This window comes from Tenrec ecaudatus, chromosome 13 (assembly GCF_050624435.1).
Source record: "Tenrec ecaudatus isolate mTenEca1 chromosome 13, mTenEca1.hap1, whole genome shotgun sequence".
NCBI lineage: Eukaryota > Metazoa > Chordata > Mammalia > Afrosoricida > Tenrecidae > Tenrec > Tenrec ecaudatus.
Window position 1 is genome coordinate 106,486,582 of NC_134542.1, and position 23,759 is coordinate 106,510,340.

At 38.9% G+C, this 23,759-nt stretch overlaps 1 protein-coding gene and 1 non-coding gene across 2 annotated transcripts in view; one reads left to right on the top strand and one right to left on the bottom strand.

The window, feature by feature from the left end:
• Positions 1-23,759, bottom strand: part of PIEZO2 (piezo type mechanosensitive ion channel component 2) — a 535,104-nt gene that overhangs the window by 328,571 nt on the left and 182,774 nt on the right. The window contains exon 3 of the mRNA XM_075529992.1: positions 23,216-23,341. Within this exon, the coding sequence (XP_075386107.1) occupies positions 23,216-23,341 (126 nt within the window). The remainder of the gene's footprint in view (positions 1-23,215; positions 23,342-23,759) is intronic.
• LOC142425098 (U6 spliceosomal RNA) lies at positions 19,504-19,606 on the top strand. The gene has a single exon (XR_012779473.1). It is a non-coding gene; the product is annotated as a U6 spliceosomal RNA (small nuclear RNA).

Below are 23,759 nucleotides of genomic sequence, written 5' to 3' on the forward strand. Positions count from 1 at the left end.
ACAGTGCTATAGGATGCAAATTCAACGATACATGCAAATTCAAGGGACGTGGGAGGAAAAAATCAATTGCATCGAAACAGAAAAATATCCAACTTCAGAACAACTGTGGAGTAGGCCCAAGAAAGGATGACGTAAACATTCCTTGAAACAAATGATAGAAAACACACAACATATCAAAACTTTTCAGACACAGGAAAATCAGTTATTAGAGGATCATTTATAGAAATTAATACACATGTACAAAAAGAGGAGAAATCAAGGTTCTGAGGGGTTGGGCATGGAATAAAAGTTCCTGTTCGTCATTCTCCTTTCAGAAACAATCAAACCATTTGGCAACATGGCAGTTTATAAGATTAACAAGCAGATATTAATGGGATTTTTGTGCCCAAATGAAGACAGCTCTGGAAAAAACACCAAAACAACATTAACATTTACAGCAGCCACACAAATGATGAACTAGGTACTAACAGACCTGACCAGAGAAACAGAGGACCTATACAAAGAAAACTACAGAACACCATTACTAGAAATCAAATAGAAGACTATCCATGTTCATAGATAGGAAGGTTTAATATCATGAAAATATCAGTACTACCCAAAGCAATCTATGCAAACAACGAAACTGCAATCCAAATCTCAAGTTCTTTCTTTAAAGAAATGGAAAACCTACTTCATCAAATAGTGCTAGAAAAAAGGATCGCCCGCTACAGAAGAATAAAAGAGGACCCACAACTCACCTCATGGACAAGCAGGATCTCAAGAGGGAACGAAGATGTGAAAGTAAATCCCAGAGCCGTAAGTATCATCCATGAGAAACTGGGGCAAACTTAGGGGGTCAATTGCAGAGCATACATATATGACCAAATATAATGAAAGAAACACACACAGAAGATAAAATAGAAGGCTAAGGCCTGTTAAAAATAAGAAACTTACATGCCTCCAAAGACGTCATCAAAAGAGTAAAAATAGAGCCCTTGCACTGGGGAAAACAAATAAACAAAAAACAACCTTTTGTGGCTGATGGAGCCCGGTTATCGAGAGATAGAGGTGTAGCATCTGGGGTCTTAAAGGTTTGAAGGTAAACAAGAAGCCATCTAGCCCAGGAACAACAAAGCCCACATGGAAGAAGCACACCTGGCTGTCGACATGAGGTGTCGAAGGAACCAGGTATCAAGCACCAAGGAACTAAAAATCATATTGTTAGGTAGCTTAGCCTAGGGATTGGGAAGTCCATTTACACATGTCCAGGAGAGCCAGCAAAGGACAAAGCTGGATTTTCCCACTGGTGGGCACAGATGGGCGTTGAACCTGGAACAGCCCATTTGGGCCAGGTGACTGCAATTCAGCCAATGGGAGCGACCTGGGGTCGTTCACCACGCCTCCCCCGGGAACCCTTGAAAAGGCAGGGACCGGAAGGGAGAGGAGTCTTGTCTGGTCGTCTTCTTGGGAGGAAACTTGGGAGAGAAACCCTTGCATGACCCCGAGCAGTCTCTGCCAGGCTGCAAGGTCAAAAGGAATCCTATGGGTGCCGCATAAAACCTGAAGCTTCTTTTAACTCTCATTAAATTCACTTGTATTACGAGCCAGGCTTCGACATGAATTCTTTCTCATGCGGAGCCAAGGACAGAGGTTGGAATCTAGCCCGGAGAGAGAGACCTTACAATATCATCGTGAATGAGGGGGAGTAAGGGGTGGGGACCCAAGGCCCACCTGTAAGCAACTGGACATCCCTTGCAGAGGGGTAGCGGGGAGGAGATGAGTCACTTAGGGTGCAGTGTAGCATCGCTGAAACACACAACTTTCCTCTAGTTCTTAAACACTTACTCCCCCCACCCCCACTATCATGATCCCAATTCTATCTTACAAACCTGGCTAGACCAGAGGATGTACACTGGTACAGATAGGAACTGGAAACACAGGGAATCCAGGACAGATGATCCCTTCAGGACCAGTGCTGAGAGTGGAGATACCCGGAGGACGGAGGGAGGGTGGGGTAGAAAGGGAGAACTGATTACAAGGATCTACATATAGCCTCCTCCCTGGGGGATGGACAACAGTAAAGTGGGTGAAATAATAATAATTTATAAATTATCAAGGGTTCATGAGGGAGGGGGGAGGGAGGGGAAAAATGAGGAGCTGATACCAAGAGCTCAAGTGGAAAGCAAATGTTTTGAGAATGATGATGGCAACAAATGTACAAATGTGTTTGACACAATGGATGGATGGATAGACTGTGATAAGAGTTGTATGAGCCCCCAATAAAATGACTTAAACTAAAAAAAAACCTTTCATAGTGATACAATGGACAAAGGACTAATCTGTAGAATCTGTAGAATACTTCAAAACTTCAATAAAATAAAAACAATCCAATTAAAAAGTGGACTAAAATATGAACAGAGGTAGTTCACCAAAAACAACATTCAAAAGGATAACAAGCACATGAAAAATGCTCATGGTCAATAGCCACCTGGGAAATGCGCACCCAAACAATGAGTGCTCACCTTAGCCTGACAGACAACCCAATTTAAAAAAATGCTGGAGAAGATGCAGAGTGATTGGAACGCTCACACGCCATGGTAGCCTGCAAACATCACATAAACAAATGTGAAAAGTGACATGGCAATACAGGAAAAAGAAAACCCACACTGGGAATGAAAACCCCATACAATCCAGCAATACCTCTGCTGGATATATAGTATAAAGAAGATGAGACATGGCATGGGCAGACGTATGCATTTCCATGTTCATAGTATCACGGTTCACAATAGCAAGAATTTTGAAATGGCCCAAAAGCCCAGCTAGAGAAGAATACTTAAAGAATGGTTGGTATATGCACAAAACGAAATACTGTGCATTGTTAGAAACACAGATGAAACGACAAAGCACCTAACAACCTAACCTGGAGAACATTATGATTATAGAATGTGGTCAATCACAAAAGGATATATATCATTTGAGACCATTATTCTAAAGACAAATTCCAAGACAAAGACAGATATGCATATGCTCTCACGTTGTGTAATCATTTAATTTGATCTCCCAAACAATGCGGTGTGTCTAAGTTTATGACCCATTTGACACTCCTTTACTTGTGCATTTTAAAAATCACTTCAGAGGAGGTCTTGTCTCAGCTGGGGTTGATTTAGGTGAAAGAAGGATAGGACCAAATTGTTTCTGCCATTTAACACTGTCCCATAGTCACTACAGTTTAATAGACACTCATAATGTGACCAGTGCATTCCAATGGCAATTCATGGCAGTGTTTGAGAACCTGATTTCACTTCTGTTGGTGGGGAAACCAAGGATAGGCAGACTGCTCTTGGGCAAAATGCATAACATTACTTATATAGACTCCCTGTGTGAGAATCCTACTGTATTTTCTTGCTAAGCTTTCATTTTTGACTAACTATCAGTGACCAGGGCTATAAGTTACCTAAGATTTTAGATTTTGTCTCTTTGAGGTGTACAGAATTCTTCATAGACCATGTCAGAATTATATGCTTTGGAAAACCCACTAAGGGAACTGGACTTTACTTTAAATTGCAAATTAAGGAATCTGAAATACTCCTTTTTACTTAAAGGTGCAATACATTAGTGTGAGAAGAAACAGATCACTGCTCTCCCAAGGTCTTGGATTTCAATGTCATGAACTTTGGTTCAAATCTCTTGCTTTTGAGGTTGTCCACTTGTCAAGGTCAGCTATTACCTATATAACCTATGGGATAATTTTTATATACCTACAAAGAAGTCTAGTTAGTGTAACTATTATTCAAATTTATACATCAACCACTAAAGCTAGTAATAAAGAACTTGAGGAATTCTATCTACTTATTTCATTAATACTGATGAAACATGCAAACAAGAGGCTTGGTAATTATTAGTAAACGGAATGAAAATTTGAAAAAAAAAGAAGAGTAGTTGAAAAATTGGGCCATAGTAACAAAACAAAATTGGACAGTGGATGACAGAAATTTGGAAGATGATTTTTTCAACAACATGCATGGTAGCTGTACACAAAAACTTTGAAAATATTGAGTACATGGCAGTGAAATTAACTGTATCAGTGGGAAGACACAATGAGGAAGCTCATTATTATTAGCTGAATGAGGGCAGGAGCTTACTTTGAAAAAGACCGTTAACTTCTTGTCATTGTGCAATTTCCAATTGAATTTGAAAAATTATTAACAATACACAAGAATCAAAATAGGACCTTGAGCAGATCCTACCTCAATTTTGAGATTAATATTTCAAGATCAGATTTGATGCCTTAAACCTGACAACGTAAGACTTGGTGGGCTACACGATGACATCAAGAACATCATGCATGAAGAAATCAAAAGTTCATTAAAGACAAGAAGGAAAAGATAAAATAGATGTCATAAGAGACTCTGAAACTTGCTCTCAAACATGGAGTAGGGAAAGCAAATGGCAAAAAATTGACGTAGTATAAAAGCTGAATTTCAAAGTGAAGTAAAAATTTCAAAGTGAAGCTCTGGAAGACAAACTATCACAATGAAATAGTCAAAGACTTGGAGTCAGCAAAAGAAAGAAAAGAAAGAAAGGCTGGTCTTTAAAGAGAGAGAGAGAGAGAGAGAGAGAGAGAGAGAGAGAGAGAGAGAGAGAGAGAGAGAGAGAGAGAGAGAGAGAAAGAGAAAAAGAGAGAAAAAGAAGAGAAAAAGAGAGAAATTGAAGAGAAAAAGAAAGAGAAAGAAAGAAAAACAGCACAGCTCACGTAGAAAACTGAAAAAAAAATCAAGCCTTGGGTTGTGATATTGAAAGATTCCATGAGCATTGTATTGAATGATGCAGGTAGCAGAAAAAGATGGTTGAAGGAGAACACAAACATATTTTTAACATCAAGATATCAAAGAACTTGTTAACATTCAACCATATCAAGTGGTACCATGTGAACAAGGAATAAAGGTACCAAAGAAAGGAATCCAAGTTGCATTGAAGACATTAGCGAAAAACACAGCTCCAGGAATCGACTGAAATGTGCAACCAGTCCTTGATAAAGCAATGGAAGCCCTCACTAATCTATGCCAAGGAATTAGGGAAAGATACATATTTTGTCCATTCCATAGAATGGTTTAACTACAGAGTGTGGGATTTATCAAACAATATCATTAGTAGTACAAGCAAGCAAACTTTTGCTGTGAATAATTCAACAAAGTACATAAGCAGTACATAAACAGGGAACTGCCAACCTGGATTCAGAAGAGGACATGCCATGAGAGATATCATTTTGCTGATGAATTGGCTGCAAGGATAAATACCAGAAAGACATTTTCTTCGGTTTTATTGACTATGCAATGGCATTCCATTGTAGACCATATTAAACTATGAATACTATTGAGAACAATAGGAATTCCAGAAAATTTCACTGGACTCATGCAGAATATGCACATGAAACCAAAGGCAATTATTCAGAGAATGATAGAATGGTGCATGGTTTACAATCTGGAAAGGTATACATCAGGATTATAAATTTTAGCCATAGTTATTCAAACTGTATATTGAGCAAATAATCTGAGAAGCTAAAACATAAGATGTTCAAGATTGAAGGAAGGCTTATTTACTTTCAAAATGCAGATCATACAATCTTGCTTGTGGAAAGTCAAGAAGACTTGAAGCACTTGCTGTTGAAGAACCAAGATAGCAGTCTTCAGTTTGGATTACAACCCAATGTAAAGAAAACCCAAATCCTCACAAATGGACCTATAGAAAATATCATGATGAAGAGAGAAATTATTAATGTTGTCAAGGATTTAATTTTGCTTGGTTTCACATAGAAGCAGCAGTCAAGATATAAAATATTGCCCAACTAGAATCAGCTTCTTGGCTTTTTCTTGAGCTTCTGTCTGGTTCTGCTGGTACCTCCATCATATCATCTGTCAGGGTAGTCCAGAAGGCCCACAAGGTGTCCTCCTCTGGCCCGCAGACCTCCAGCAGCCACTCTTATATGAACTGGGCCAACACCTAAATCAGTTCCTTGTCCTTCTTCAAGGTGAGCAGCAGCAGCATCTTCTAGGTAGCCTGGTGGCCACCATGGATATGATTGAGGCAAGGGATTCAGTGGGGTAGGAGTTTTGGAGGTCATCATGGCCATCATGGTGAACCAGATCCTATTGAGCTCTCTTAAGCTGGAGATGGACCCCAACATCCAGGCCATTCACTCCCAGGAGAAGGAGTAGATCAAGATTGTCAACAAGCTTGCCTCCTTCATTGACCAGGCATGGTTCCTGGAGCAGTCGAATAAGATGCCGGAGACCAAGTCCACACTTCTGCAATAGCAGAAGACATCTCAGGGCAATATGACCAACATCTTTGAGAGCTACATCACCAACTTTAGACGGCTGCTGGAGATGCTGGGCCAGGAGAAACTCAATTTGGAGGCAACATGCAGGGACTGGTGTAGGACTTCAAGAATAAGTACGAGGACGAGATCAACAAATGAAGAGAGATGGAGAATGAATTTATCTTCAAGAAGGGAGTGGATGAAGCGTCCATGAAGAAGGGAGAGCTGGAGTCCGGGCTGGAAGGGCTGAGGATGAGATGACCTTCTCAAGCAGCTGCCTGAAGAGGAACTCCGTGAGCGGCAGGCCCAGATCTTGGGCACATAGGTGGTGCTGCCCATGGACAGTAGGTACTCTCTAGACGTGGATGGCATCTTTGCTGAGGTCAACACCCACGACAAAGAGGTTGCCAATTGCAGCTGGGCTAAGGCTGAGAGCGTATACCAGATCAAGCATGATGAGCTGTTGATGCTGGCTGAGGAGCACGGAGATGAACTTAGATATACAAAGGCTGAGATCTCTGAGATGAAACAGAGGATCAGCCAGATCCAGGCTGAGATTGAGGGGTTCAAAGGCCAGAGTGCTTACCTGGAGGCTGCCATTGTTAACACTGAGCAGCAATGGAGAGCTGGTCATTAAGGATGCCAAGAACAAACAGGCTAAGCAGGAAGCTGCCCTCTAGTGGGCCAAGGAGGACACGACCCAACAGTTTTACATGTACCAGGAGCTGATACACACCATGCTGGCCCTGGGCATGGATATCGCCATGGACCACAAGCTGCTGGTGAGCAACAAGAGCCAGGTGGACTCTGGGATGCAGAACATGAAAATCCACACAAAGACCACCAGTGAGTCCTCTCATGGGCTGACTTCAAGCTACAGTGGGGGCCTCACAAGTGCTGGTGTCAATGACAGCCTGAGTTCCTTGCAGTGCTTTGGTTCAGGAGGAAGCTCATTTTCCTTCACCTGCACAAGCTCCACCAAGGCTGTGGTGGTGAAGAAGACTGAGACCCAATATGGGAAACTGGTGCCCAAGTCTGCTGATGTCCTGACCAATTAAGTGGCCTTCTGTGACTCCTCTCAACCCATCTCTGCCAATCCAGGAGCACTTGAGGGTAAAGGAGCTATTCAGGGACTCAAAGGGAACAGAAGACCTGAGGCTTGACCCAATCCTTAGTCCACCCAGGGGTGATCTACTGGTTGGGGTACCCTCTGTTCGTGACCCCAACTAAAACTAATTGTATTTTCTACAATACAGTCTGAGCCAGCCCACTTCCCACTCCAAATCAAATGTTGCATTGTGTAATATCTGATGGACAAAACCTCTTTAAGATTTCAAAGAACAGGATGACACTTAGAGAACTAAAGAGCACCTGGTCCAAACCATGGTATTTCAAATCACCACACAGGGAGGTGAAAGCTGGACAACGAATGTGGAAGACTGCAGAGTAATTGATTCATTTGAATTAGGGTGTTGGTCAAGAATACTGAGAGGACTGTGGACTTCTAGAACAAACAGATCTGTATTGAGAAAAGTACAGTTAGAATGCTCACTAGAAACAAGAATGGGGAGACTTCATTTCACCTAGTTTGGACCTGTTATGAGAATAGACCAGGCCTCAGAAAAGGACATCGTGCTTGGTAGAGTGAAAGGGCATAGGCAAATAGGAATATGCTCAAGTAGATGGGTTGCCACAATGGCTGCAACAATGGGCTCAAACAGAGCAAAGACTGGAAGGGTGCAGGACTGGGCCGTGTTTGTCCCCTTGTACAAGAATCAAACAGACTTGTGGGCACCTAAAAACAAGGATAGCTATCAAAATAAGAAACTAACCCATCCCACATGGTTGAAATACAAGGACATGGAATGGACAGAACAATGCTAACCAGATCAAAATGGAAAGTTCGACAGTTTAGAATCAGCCCCCAGCCCAGCAGGGACTCTGTGTGACTCTGAAATGGTATGCTCACTTGGAGCCTGTTTCGATGGTCGTAATCCACACTCTTAGCACCACTTGGCATCGAGGCTGTCCTTGGAGGAGAGGCATTCTAAACTAGCACTGCCCTTCAGGGGCAAGGCACAGAAAACACAGGTATCATCCTGTTACTGGATTGGGTCGTAGTTCTAGGTGAACGTCACCTAGAAACAGGATGCTGAGCCTGGGGATCAGGCATGAAAAAAACAAAACACCTTTGCATGATGTTGATTACAACTCATAGCAACCCTGTAGGACAGAGTAGGGCTGGTCTTGTGAGTTTCCAGACTTTAACTTTTTAATTAAAAAATCGTTTTATTGGCATATTATTCATATGTCGTATAGTTTAATAATTCAACCATATTAATAAGATTTGTGCAATCATCGCCACAATCAACTTTATAATATTTTTCTTCTTATAGTCATTGTTGTTAGTGCCCCATTTCTCTTTGACCCCCCTTCCATGTTTTAATTATGAATCCAGTTCCTGTCTCTTCAGATTTACCCATCCTGGGTTTCTTACACAGAAAATTGTACAAAACTAAAAGTGAAACAAAAAACCAACTACAAAGAGAAAATAGAACAGAGGAAAACCTAAATAAAATAGGAAGTAGAAAATATTAAAAACTAGTGTAAATGTAAAGTGTGTCAAAAGGGAGATTACATTTTAACTTAACTACATGTGCCATAATCGACTTTCCTATGCTTCTGATAGCAAGGTTATACGCATGCCTGTACTATGGTCAGATAGGGATTCATGGAGGGACCCTGCAAATGGATTTTGGGTTTCCACTGTAACCCATAGCCTCCTGCAAAATGGCTGTGCAGAATTTAAGTTCTGATACTGTTCCCGTCTTTGAATTTGTACTTTATTATTTATAATCCTTGGATCACACAGGCTTGTGTGTTTCCTGTGCATCTTAGCTGACGCCTCACTTATATGGCAGTGTGTATTGAAACAAGCCTCTTAGGCCCCAATGCTGTTTTTTCTGAGACTGGGCACCACCTGGTATCTTTATTACACTTTGTTATAGCCCCCGTGTTTTCAGGGATCGCTTCATGAGGGCAAGTCTCGGGTAGGGCTATGTCATGAGAACTAATTGTCCTTAGACTAGGGCTACAATTAAGTGTCTGTAAGCCATATATCCATGGCTTAGATATGAGACTGTAATTCTTTAATGGGCTAGAAAGCCCCACTTTCTACCACAGAGGGGTTGGTGGTTTCAAACTGCTGACCTTGCAGTAAAAGCCTAATGTCCACTATGCCCCCAGGCTGTTATACACAGTCCCAACTCCACATCTTTATCTCTGTAACTTCAAAGTTGTGTTTGAAGTGTGACTGTGTTTGTAATGCACCTTCTCTTAAATACATGTGCATGTAACATGGAGAAAAGTGCAAAATATGGCACTGCCATGAGGTTGATTCTGACTCATAGTGACCTTCTTTAGAGTTTCTGAGGCTTTGCAAATCTTTATGAGGGTTTGACAGCCTCATCTGCCTTCCACTGAGCAGCTGGTAGTGTTTGAACTGACAACCTTAAAACAGCAGTCCAATACTTTCCAGAAGTACCACAGTTTTGTAGGGGCTCTATAGTAGCCATTATCACAAGAGACTTATCTCAATATTATTTTTCACAGTTTTGAACTTACACGTTCCTTTGAATCAATAGCAAGCTTTGTAACACAGCACAAGAATGCAGACAGCCCTTGAAATTTCACTACATTGCTACACATCCACCACTGAGTCCAACAAACTACTTCTATATAATCTGTAATGACATAATTGGAACCAGGTTTACATTCATTGAAAAAGCATAGTTTTGACGTAATGAAAATATTTTAGTAGGCAGCACAACATATGTTTAAGGAAACTTTACAGAGGGCCTCTGGCCCCATCAATTTCCTCACTTACCTGTAAGACCACAGTTGTGGAAATGGAAAAGAGAGAGAGAAGGGGAGGGAGTGGGGGGACTTGCAGCGCTGCACAATGACACCTTTAACAAATCTGCCAGCTAGTCAAAATCTAAATAAGGTGGTTTGAGGGGGAAAAAAAGTCTTTACTACTGCCAGTTAATATTCACAAGACTCAGGGGAAACAAGAATGTTCAATATTCAATATTTATAAATGCTACTGTTGTCCCGAAAACATGTGTCGTGGATTTGGAAGGAAGCTGGAAACTCTTGCTATAATGAGGGGGTGAAGGTATATGATTTTTAATGAGGAGAGAAGCAGTTGGGAAAACAAAATTCAATACATAAATAAATAGTTGGTGGTCTCACATGTGAATGCCGCATATGATTGGAGAGCCAGGCCCGTCTGGGTGACTTCATTCTATTTACCAATGTCTTGGACACAGAGGAAGAATTCAAAAAGCACAACACGGGCAGCAACAGTTTTGTCGTTTCCCTTGATATTTTACTAGCTTGCATCTGCAGATGCCAAAGGAAGCTAACTTTTAAGTTTGCACGTAAGTTTATGCTTGCAACTCTAATGGTGCAATCGTAACTCCAAATGCTCACGAAACAATAACATTAATGAGGTGAAGTCAACTCAAATTAAAAGCCTGTGTTTCCATTACCTACTCAGACAGTATTTTCAGAAGTTTATAGAACTTGAACATTAAAAAACACTCAAGGCTGAAAACCTGGTCTGTGTCTATCTGGAAGGAAACTGGCTTACGGAGCTCTGAAGTTTGTTTGTCTTTCTCCTTCGTACTTCGGCAAGGAGGAATTCATTACAAACCTCACCCATGAAACAGAAAAGACCTGTCTCACCTGCCGACCACTGTAGTTGCACACCTTTAGGATTTCTACCAATTCTTCCCCCAAGGTACCTATGACTGGCAGGAAGCAAACACTCCATTTATTCTTGAACACAATCGCTTACTATATACCTATTTTTTACTACATAAGAAGTAAAAATTGGAACTTTCAAAAGCAGAGTTTACAACCGTGACCTGCATTAGGTTTGCACTTTGTGGAACAGAATAAGGCCTCTCTATGGGCAGAAAATGAAGGAAGAGCAACCTATATATTTCTCACATGCTTAAGGTTTGTTGCAATGAAGAATAATAATAGGGGGCATATGTGCATACATAAAAATATCTTTGACAGAATATGGGAATATGAAGGTCTTTATAACTCAAATAGCTGAGCTTAGAAGCGGTAGCACTAACTTCACAAAAAGCACTTAAGAAAAGTCAAGTCAAGAGGCCAGCTTTTGAGATGGGGCTTCTTCCATCATCACTGAAAAATACTTTCTGTGAAATACAGAACTCATACAAAGTATCCATAAGTCAGATTTCTGCCAGGGCAGAAGAAGCCAAAGCAAGAACAAATGTGTACACGTGTGTTGTATGAGGCGAGTGTGCTTGAGGATAGTGTGTGTCTGTGTGTTATTATGGTAAGCATGCACATCCATGTATGTGGTAGATGTGACGTGTGTGTTCATTAGGATCCTTTCTTCTTCTCCCTTGAGTGCACAGACTCACCCTGCATCCCTATTTCCCTAGCAACCAAACTCCATAGGCATCTATGAGGAATGTCTCCTCTTTCCACTCTCTCCATCTCTTTCTCATTCTTATCTTTTTCTTTTGTCTTCATCCCACCTTCTCTTTCCCTTCCTTCCTTCTTTCCTATGCTTCTTGGACTTTAACTGTATTTCTTCTAAATGGTTACATATGCATCGACCCTCTTCTCCTGATGTGATCAATGGCTTGCATTTCTCTCCCACCCCACCCTCTATCACTTTCTGCTCTCCCTCTACTTTTCTTACTGAAAAGTTTCCAAGATAATTTTAAAACTTATTAGCCCTCTTAATATATTCCCATTACTTTTACAAATCTTTTGGTCTGTGGTAGTTACACAATTTCATGCCAACTTGATAAAACAGAATGAAGGGGCAGAGTCTAGCCTGTCAATTGGGTCACAGCCTGGTAATCCCTCCTTATGGGCGTGGTCTTCTCATGGGGATTCTGGGACTTCCTCCTTTCCTCCCAGGAGGCAGCACATTCTCTCTGCTTGACATTCCTGATGACAAGCCACACGGAGTCACACTGATGGCAGCCAGAGCCCTGGAGAGGCTTCCGACACCACTGGACCCACAAGGCCCGTGATTTTCCTGCATTCAGCACCATTTCATGTGTTGCATGAGTCTGAAGCGGAATTCCTGGGCTAATATCAAGCTTATGGACTTGATCTGGACTGGGCTGGGCTGTTTTCTCAATTTTCAATTTTTCTTGTATATAAAGCTCTTTCTTATCACATAGGAGTGTCTCTGGATTTGTTTCTTTAGTCAACTTGACCTAATACAGTTCTATCCAGAAATCCCCATATTACTATTACTTTTATTTTGTTCTCTGTCTTTCACACCAGCCCATCTTCCAAACTTACCTAGCTCTCTCCCCTTTGATCCGTTTCCTCATGAAATGTTTTCGGGTTCCTACTCAACCTCTCGTTCATAACGTGACAGAGCTAGCTACCCCTAGTAGACCCAGTGTTTCACACCCACTAACAGCTGCAAGATGATGCCACAGAAACAGCAGCCAACCACAGATGTCTCCCCAAGTAAAAACTCAAGCAATAGAAAATCACATAAAACCACTTGATGCAAGGGGCTTAAGTGGAGAGCAAATGCTTTGAAAATGATTACGGCAAGGAATGTACAGATGTACTTTATACAATTGATGTATGTATACGTATGGATTTTGATAAGAGTTGTATGAGTCCCTAATAAAATGTTAAAAAAAACAATGGGGCATTCTGACAAAGAGGTCTTGGGGCTATCAGCAATAGAATTCAAAAGAATGATGTATAGGTGTCCTCAAGAAACATGGAAAATAAACAAAAGACAACACAGTCAGAAAACATGACAAAAGATCTGAGTGAAAGAATGAGAGAAAAAGAGCATTGAGTAATTGAGCTCAAAGACATTACTCTGAATGCAAAAGATGGTAGAAACAACAACAAAACCAAAGGAAACCAAGAAAGCTTGAGAATAAAGGAGGACATTATCAAGAAAAAGAATGACTCATCGGGAACTCAAAGCAAGAAAAAACAAAGCCCCAAAATACTACAGAGATTATACTATGAGAATTTATGGAGGAAATTTTCCCCAACATTAGAAAGGAGAAAATAGCTACTCAAGAAGATGAGAGAACTCCAAACAGGATAGAACCCACAGGAAACCATTGTGACAGATTGTGATAAATTCCTCAATTTTAAAGAAAAGGAGAGAATTCTGGAGTTAGTTAGAGGGAAGAAAGTCATCTACAAGAGAAACCTGATATGGATGAGCTCAAATTTCTCACAGGAACTATTCAGGCAAGAAGATAATTGGGTGGCATATGTAAAATTTTGAATATGGTCCTGTCAACCAAGAGTCTTATACCCACAATAATTATCCCTCATATACAAGGGAGAAATAAAGGCATTTCTAGACAAGGAATACCTAAAGTAATTAATAAAAACAGGACAAAAATATTAATGGGGAAACTGCAAATAATCATCAACAACAGGAGAGATGCAGAGACACCAGTAAAACCACACAAACAAAAAGAAAGAAAAATCATCCAACGATCCTGTGGTGGCCATTTTGCTGCATTTTGCTTATACTTGTGTATGTTGGGGTGTGTCTCTGCGGTTCACTGCAACGGGGGGGGGGCAACTTTCTTGAAAATGTGTTATCATTTTCTCTGTTTTTCAGTAAATGAAACCCAGGCACGTGGAACCTATAGGAAAAGAAATCCTCAGCAGGGTCCGGAGGAGGGGTGATATAGAGGGGTCAGTAGCTAAGAGGGAATGGACATCAAGTAGCCTAGGAAGGAAAACTATGTCCAGAGACTGATTGTGGAAGCAATGGTACAATTGTTTTGATATGACTGAACCATGGATGATATGACATAGGTATTAAGGTCCAAGCACAGATCCAGGATGAGAGTTCTGGTTTTGCACTAAATCCAAGCTACAACTTAAGAAAAATTAGTTCTTACATCATGACCCTGCTCTATGCACACCTTCAGGGAATGATCACTGAAGATAAGGGTGCTAAAGCAAAGTGTGGCAAAGAAAGTAGATGGTGCCCGGCTATCAAGAGAAAAAGCAACTGGGGTATTAAAAGCTTTTATTCAAAAAGGCAGCCATCTAAGTGAGGAATCCACTAAGTCCACACAGAAGAAGCACACCAGCTAGTGTGATACAAAGATGACAATTACAAAATTCAAATATGGAGAAGAGAAAAGTATCAGAGCTAATATTATGAACACTCAATTTATAGATGGCTGTGGAGGACAGTGGGAACCCAAAAACCTCTCTGCAGAGTATCTCTAGTCAGACCAAGCTGCTGGCAGATCCACTATAGCCAAAGGCAAGAGTCCCAAACAGCCCTACCAGCAGGCAAAGGCCATTGTAATCTTCATTATACAGGACAGAACTCGATACTTGGCCAGTTGACCTCCCCATAGACACATCCTGAATCTGTTCTGGGGATGTGTCTCTCAAATATTCCATGACAAAAACTTCTTCCCTGACTTCTTGAATGTTGATGGGGGTCAGCACCCTCTCACGTAGTATTTATATTTTTTTCACTTTACTATTGTGATCTTGTCCTTCCTACCTAGTGTGATTTGTTTTTCATTATTTTCTGTGGGGTTATCCAGCCATGAAGCACAGGAGGAGTGGATGCACAATGATAATAACTGACATGAGGTGTTACAGGGAACATGAGGGAGAGGGATGGGCAATATGAAGGGGAAGAGGTTAGGAGTATATAATGAAGGAGAGGGGGGAACTCTGTTGCTGATTGTGTGATTTTACAGCTTCCTTTGAGGGAATCAACCCAGGGGTCGGGGAGTGCTCTAGGATGGATGTGGTGGTGATTGTACCACCCCCCCTGGATATGTTTGAACGACTCAACTATTCAATTGCATGATATATAAATTATGTGCCAACAAAAATGGTGAACTTTTAAATAATTTTTTAAAAGAGAAAAACCCAATAAACACAAACAGCAACAAATTCACATATATTAATGATGGCACTGAAAGTCTATGGAGTAAATGAAACAATGGAGAAGTATAGGGTATCAAACTGGATTAGAAAACAAAATCAGTCTATATGTTGTTTTCAAGTGACCTATCTTAAACTCAAAGACAAAAATAGACCAAAAATCAAAGGATGAAGAAAAACTTACCAAATAGCAATTATAAAAGAACAAGAGTAACAATATTAATCTCTGACTCAATAGACTTTTAAACAAGTAACATGAGAAACAAGAGTGTATAGTACATGCTGATTAAAGGAACAATAGGATGAGAAGACACAACCACATTAAACTATATGCCCTCAATGAAAGACATTTGAAATATATCAGTCAATGCCTCAAAGAGTTGAAGGGACAAATAGACCAAAAACAATATTAGGAAACTTCAACACACCACTCTCAAATAAGAGAGATCATCAGGAAAGAAATCCCACCAAGAAACAGATTTTCTAAACAACAAAATCAATGGTGTAGATCCCTTTGATATCTACAAAGAGCTCCACCTGAAATGAGCACAGTATATATTATTCTCTAGTAAAAATCATACAAACTCTAAACTACATATTAGACCACAAGGCAAATTTTTTAGCAAACTTTAATAAATTAAAAACATTGAGATCCTACAATCCACTTTCTTAGAAATCCGTGCTGTAAAAATGGAACTCAGAAATAGACTAAACAAGAGCATAAAGGCAAACACAAGAAGAATGAACAACATAGCACTTAAAAATTATTGGCTAAAACATCAAGTAAAGGATAAAATAAAGAAACTCCTTGAATAAACTAGAATGAAAAATAAATAAATAGAATGATAAAACAATATACCAAAAATATTTGGGACAGAAGAATAACAGTTAGCAGATGGTTATTTAGGAAATGAACACACACACACAAAGAGAAGATCCAAAATCACCAAGGTACCACAATACCTCTAATAATGAGAAAAGAACAACAATATATACCCTCAGTCAATGAAAATAAATCAAACATTAAAACAGAAAAATAATGAAAAAGAAACAACGAAACAAAGAGTTGGTTCTTTGAAAGAATTCAAAATTGACTGGCAAACAATAGAGGAAAAGAAAGAAAAGATGCAAATATCTAGAATTAGAGATTCAAACGAAGTAAAAAGAATAATACACTTCTATGAAAGTCTGAATTCCAACAAGTTTCATAACCAAGAAGAACTGAAAAAAAATTAGAAATATGGCATCTATCCACATTTATGCATGTGGATGTAAAAACTCTAAAAGTACTCATAACAAAAGAATCCAGAGAAGTTCACCAAGAAAATTCTAACTAAGAAAAGCTTCACAGGGGAATTCTACCAAGTATTCAGAGAAGAATTGTCACCTCATCTATACAGATTATTTTAGTGTATATATCTATAGGTATAGATATAGATAGATGCTAAAGAAATTAGTATCTATATATACAAAAATAATCTGTGTAGATATAATATACATGTATATATATTTATATTTATATGTATTAGTCTGAGTTGACTAGAGAAAAATTCCTAGACACTCATATGTATAAGAAAGAGCTTTATATACAAGAGCAGTTGCATATTAAGAAAACATCCCAGGCCGGTCTAGATCAAGTCTATAAGTCCAATATTAGCCCATATATCTGATAGCAATCTATTAAGTCCTCTTCAGACTCACAAAAACACAAGCAGTGATGCTGAATGCAGGAAGCTCACAAATCAGTGGGTGGAAGGTCTTGTGGATCCAGTGGTGGTAGAAGCATCTCAGCACTGGCAGGGATATCCACGTGGCTCTTTCAGCTCCAGGGCTCTAGCGTAGCTTAGCGTGTCTTCTCCACAGCAATGTCGCACAGGAAGTGAGTGTCTGTGTCCCACCTCCTCAGCACCTCCAAATGGGGTCATCAAGCTGCAACCGGATTGACAGACTAAACTCCACCCCTTCACTTTTAAGTCTCAAATTGACGATGGATTATGTAACTACCACAGTGTATAAACAACCAGCAAAGTCTTCAAATTTTTCTATGAAGAAAACGTAACCCCAATACCAAAACTAGTTACATGGCCCCAAAGCTAGAAAAGTACAGACCAATATCCTTCAGGAACACAAACACACAAGTTTTCAACAAAAACCTGGCCACTAGAATGCAGAAACAAAAGAAAAAATAATTTATCATGACCCTGTAGGACTCAGACCAGGGAGGGAAAGATGATCCAATTTTAAGAAAACAATCAACGCAATCCACCACATAGAACAAACAATAAGAAACAATTATATCAATAGATTCAGAAAAGCGATTTGACAATATCCAACAACCATTTCTGATCAAGAACACTCAACCAAGTAGGAATCGAAAGGAAAATCCTAATAAAGGTCATATTTAAAACAACAACAGCTAACATCATGCTCAAAGGGAAAAACTGAAAACACTTCCTCTGAGAATGAGACCCAGACAAAGATGGCCCCTGTCGTCATTCTTATTCAACACCATTCTGGAAGTCTTAGCCAAAAGCATTAAACAATACAAATATATCAAGAGAATGTAATTGGGACTATAATATAGTTATCATTTTCATGCTAGAATTGTTTATATGACCCGTGTTAGCCTAGAAAGTATGAATGAGCATTATTGAAATTTTCCCCTATCTCCAATCCCCATTATTTGTGCAAATAGTGTCCAATTACATACGTTTTTAGTCTCTACAAGTCAACAATCCATGTATTTTGTTCTAATAATCCCTCCTATATAATGTATACTTTCCTTTGCTCAACAGCATTTTAAATTCTGGCTACATTACTATACCTTTGGATACATTAATGATACTATTAATGAATCATATTGACTCTATAGGACCAGGTTGCACTGCCTCTGGGTTTTTGAGATTGTAACTCTTCATGCTTGAGTAGAAAGCCTCTTCTGTCTCCCACTGAACAGCTGGTGGTTTTGAACTGCTGACCTTTCAGTTAGCAGTCCAAATAATGTTTCTAAAGTGATCCAGGACACATATAAGCCATAGATATATGAACAAAATTTCAGCTCACACTTAATCCTTGCCTAATTAGTTCTTATGATATTGCCCTACTCGATACCTGCTCTCATAAAGAGATCAATTAAGATACAGGTGCTATAGCAAAGTGTGATAAAGACATCAGCTGGTACCTGGTTATCAGAAAGAATAGAGTCTGAGGTCTTAAACACTCTTTTGAAACTAGAAGCATATAAGAAAGGAGGCAGCCAAATCCACCTAAAATCACACCACCTTCTTCGATCCAAGAACTGTAAACAATAAAATCCACAGACCAAAGAGAGAACAGTTTTAGAGCTTAATTATGAGCACACATTTGTAGAACATTATGGATGACAGGAAAAGCCCAAAATCCATTTGTTCCTATGAGGATTAAGTCTCTGGTGAATTCCCTCTGACCATTGACCAGGGAATTGACCAGATTCTACAATCTGAAAGAATGCAGAAAGTGGACTGATACAGATATAGTTAGGTTAAAGTTTAAAACCTCATCATTTGCTATCCCGTTAGAACCATGTAAATTTTGTTCTTTTAAATTTTTTCTAATTTGTTTTGTTTCATTTTGTTATTGCTACTGATTTTGTTTTGGTGTGTGTGTTTCACTGTATAGGAAACCCAGGACAGGTCAATCTATAGAGACAGGAAATACATTAATAATTTCCTAGCATATGGTGGCTGAGGTTGGGGGAGGTATGGGGCTGATGACATAGGGGTTCTTTATCATTGTAAGATGCCCTGATGCAATTATTCAAACAAATCGCTCAAGTGTCCAATAGGTTTTTAGTAATGGAATGACTTTTGCTATTTTACCAAATATTAAAGCCACAGCTTAATAATGGAATATTACTCAGCTACAAAAAAGAATATAATATTGAAAAATGCAATTATGTTATACTCAACTAATATGGCCCTTCACCATAATTCATTATATGATCGATTATAATTTTAAGTTTTATATGCTGTGGCTCTCGTTCCCTTTTAGAAGGCATTTTCTACTTTACCAATGGACTTGAATTGGGTGCGATTAAGGCCTGACCTTAGTCCATTATGTGAACAAAGCCACACCCTTTGATCCTTGAGGGCGTCTTTAAGACCACACTTTAGTAGAAGGTGTGATTCAAACCACCTTTTATTTCCTTGGGGACATGAGGTTACTTATGTAGAAAGTGTGACTTGGGACAGCATTCTTTGCATATATACTTACATTGGAAGGATACAGAGAAGATTAGCATGGCCCCTGTGCAAGGATGACACATAAATTCATGAAGCATTCCATATTTTCTCAGGAATAGAAATTGCCTCTTGAATTTCTCAGAGACCAGGCTGCTTAGTGAAAATGGCTGACAGAAGGTCAAAATGGCTGACAGAAAGCCTGGCTCTGGCTTGATGCTGCCAGATATCCAATTCCATACTTTGTATCAATGGAATAGTTTACATAAGGATTAAAATAAGATAAATAGGGGGGGGGGCGCAGGAGAAAAATAAGCTAAATAAGGATTGAATTTGAAATTAGTATCTGATTCTACTTTGTTGACACTGATTTCTTCCGCTTGTCATTATTGATAGAATGATTGATAGAAATGATTATATGGAAGTATGAAAATAGAGTTTGTAAGCCTTGTCTTCAGTCATTAAAAGTTGAATCTTTAAATGGGTTAGGACATACCTGCAAAGAAGGTTCTGAAAAGATAAGCCCCACCCAGTGCTTTGAGAGTGCTCAGGACATTTGCATTCCAAGATACTTGCCTAGGGGAGCTGATAACATATTGAACAAAAAGAAACCCTTTTTGTTTTTTTGAATCTTGAACAAGTAGTTTTTTTGTCAGAAGCTGGAAAAAACCCGTAGTGATGAAGAAACTCTCTGTTCTAGGACCGAACTCTTAATGGGAGCCTGTGGGCAAGCTAAAATGGTTGCTAGGTGACCACCTGGATCTACTTGAATGGAAGTGGGAGAAATGCAACAGTAAAAAGATGGGTTGAGCCTAGCCACTGAAACCTAGAGAAGATGATAGTGCGTTGACAGGTCTGAAGATCATGACCTAGAATAAAGGGGCTAGGGTTCTTGAGAATTTGTGATGAGGTCCATGGTCTGAATGCAAGGGCGTCAATGGGCACCCTGGTGAGGCTAAGTGAGGCAGCCCACATTGAGTTGACCAGATGAAGAGAAGATTTTTGAGCCTGTGAACTGTTGCTGCTGACTTGATGGATGACCCATCCTCATTTGACTATACTTATGGATGCAGACTTCACAAGGTTCGAAAGTGGATGAAGATTTTTCACATCAAAGAATATGATTATCTCCTCAGAGCACTGGGTTGATATAAGTAGGCGGTATAGATATTGGATACCCAAAATGGGGTGCATAAAGGCATGAAGTGCCTGGCTTACTAACTTTTATAGGTGGGGGAATATATTCATAGGATTATAGGATTAAGGTATAGGAGTTACTTAACTGCAATTGTTAGGCATAGGATATTGTTGTGTTGTTCATTTATAGAATATTATGTTCAAATGATGCTTTGGCACATATTGAATTGTATTGTTTTATTAAAAATTATGTATGACTAAAGAGTTGTGTAAGAGTGTCAAGTTGATAAGGGGTAGTCTTTGGTAGTTACATAATATGGTGTCAATTTGGGGAGGGGTGGAGTCTAGCCTGTTAATCAGGTTGCAGCTTGATGAGCTCATTTGGAAATGCCATAGAGATAAATAGCCTCAGAAGGAGGGACACACACACAGTCCCTGTGAGACATTCCTGTTGGGAAGACACCTGGAGCTATGTTAGAGTCCTGGAGCTGAAGGAGCCATTCGGAGACCCCTGCAGAGTTCAGATGCTGCCACTGCCACTGGTGGAAAGCCACTGACTAGTGATCTTCCTGCATTCAGTGTCACTGCATTTGTTTCTTGAGTCTGAAGAGAAATTTATAGGTTGGTATATGGGCTAATATCAGAATTATGGACTTGATATGGACTGGGCTAGGATGTTTTTCAATATGCAATTGCTCTTCTATATAAAGCTCTTTCTTTTACACATGAGTGTCCATGAATTTGTTTCTCTAGTCTACCCCGACTAACATATCAGGTATATATTGGTATTAGTGGTCCCAACATGCACCAGCTCACTTGGAAAATTATACATTTATTTCTTGACTGAGTTTTCAAAGAAGCAAAAGGTCCTGCTGTGACTTTTGGGAAGTACTATCTTCTCACTCTGGACCCAGGATTGGGCTTGCTTCTGCCTGACCTCTGTCGGACCAGGCCTGAAGAACACCCACACCCAGGAGACAGTTCCTGAAAGCTTTGTGAGTTCCTGCAGGCGGCTGCAGTGAATCACAGAACCCAGGAAATAAACTCAAGGGAGGCTTGGGGAAACAATGGAGCAGGATTGCATCTTGGGATTCTTGGATATTTGGGACATCTGTAATCTCCAACTTCCTGGGACTAGTCAAGGGAGCATTATTTCTTCAAACACACACCACAGATACCACAGAAGATAAGCACTGAAATCATTGTTATGTAATTTTTTTAAAGAAAGAAAGGCTATGCATTGTAACATATCCTTTAAAAAGATTTATCCAGAATAAACAAATCCATAGAGAGCTGCTAGAAGCTGAATAAAGAGAGAATGGGGAATGACTAGTAATGAGCACAGGGTTTCCTTTTGGGAAAATAACAATATTCTGGAATTAGATGATAGTTGTACAAGATTGGGAATGTATCAAAAGTCATTGAATTTTATATCTTAAAATGATGAATTCTATTATATTAAATTTTATCTGAAGTTAAAAAAAAATCTTAAAATGTTGCCCAGAAGCTGTTACCAATGGGCTCTGGACACACCCACTCAAATGGCAAAAAGAATATTTACCTTTGCTCTTGCTAGATCTAAAAAGTATGCAGTAATATATAAGAAATAATTTATGGAGTTTTAAATGAAAAAATAAAATAATTATTTTACTAAATAATTTCCCATAATTCTATAAACAAAATTTTAATCTTTTATCCTTCCTTCCAGTTTAGAGAGAAATTTAATTTACTTCACATTATTTTTCTTGAATTTATTAAAGTTCAGAAGATTGCAGTCCTACAAATATAAAAAAGAAATATTGACAAATTAAAATTGTTAGTATAGTTATTTTAGTTTCTTTTGGTTTAACCTAAAATATATGGATTGTATTCCATCTATATGAGATTATTAGGACAATAACACATTTAAAAAAATCTGAAGTGAGATTAACTAAATAGCAGGTTACTTCAGGAAAGATGGTACCATTTAGATAAAATATTTTTAGGTTAAGTTTTTCTTATCATAAATTCAAATACAAGGGGGTTTCAAACAATTTGAGGAAAAATAAGATTAAAATATAATGGATTATTCTATGACAGTTTTAAAACCCCTTCATATATGTATGACATATTATTTACCAATGAGCAATAACGGTTTGAATGATAACAACAAAAACTATGTATCATTACATTTTTCAAAATACACTTACAAAATATTCATTATTCTTTATATAGTTTTAATTTCACCATGATAGCATGCCAGTCAATTTCTGAAACCATGGTAGAAACAATACATGTCTTCGCAATAGCTATATTCTAAGGACTATATATGCTATGAATAAATCTTAAGTTCTTGGAGTAAGTTCAAATATAAAGTTTAATAGATTAGGTAGAGACCTGAATTGAAGATGTATGTATTAATTAATTTGGTCTTTGTTTAATTATTTTGTGACAAAGCTACTTTATATATATTCTACCATACTGAATTTTTCATGATTGGAGTGACCCCAAAATTACCAAGAATATTATAATTTCACATCAACTTGATACATAGTATTATTATGTACACATATACAATAAACAGGAAGAGCAGTATAATACTCACAGTTATAACCAGGTGTAACACGGTGTTGAGCTTCAAGGCTAGCCAATGTGATGTGGAAAATGATGTGCAGCAACAGAAAGGAGACACTAGTGAAGCACAGAGACTTTAACAGTCGTCCTGTATGTCCTAGGAAATAAACGCAGAGATGGTGAGAGAGCATAAGAGAAAGTATGTTCATTAGCCACCCTTGTATAGTGTGTCATGAAACATTTTTCTATATAATTTTAGACAGATGAACTCAAACACACATGAAGCATAACAGTACTATGTAAATTATTGGTATATGGCTAAAAGCTATTGTTATTATTTTCATCATATTATAGAAATGGCTTTAGATTGATTCAAAATTTTTCAACAAAAACACATCCCTATTTATCACGTAGGATACATAGTTTACAGAACAAGCACAAAAGATTTTATAAGAGATAAGAATTCCAACTATGAAAGAATAGTGCGTTCTTACTTTATAAATTAGTAGTCTAACAGACTATGAAGAGAGACATCCCCCCAAAACCTTTTAATTAAAGAAAAGAAAATCATATGT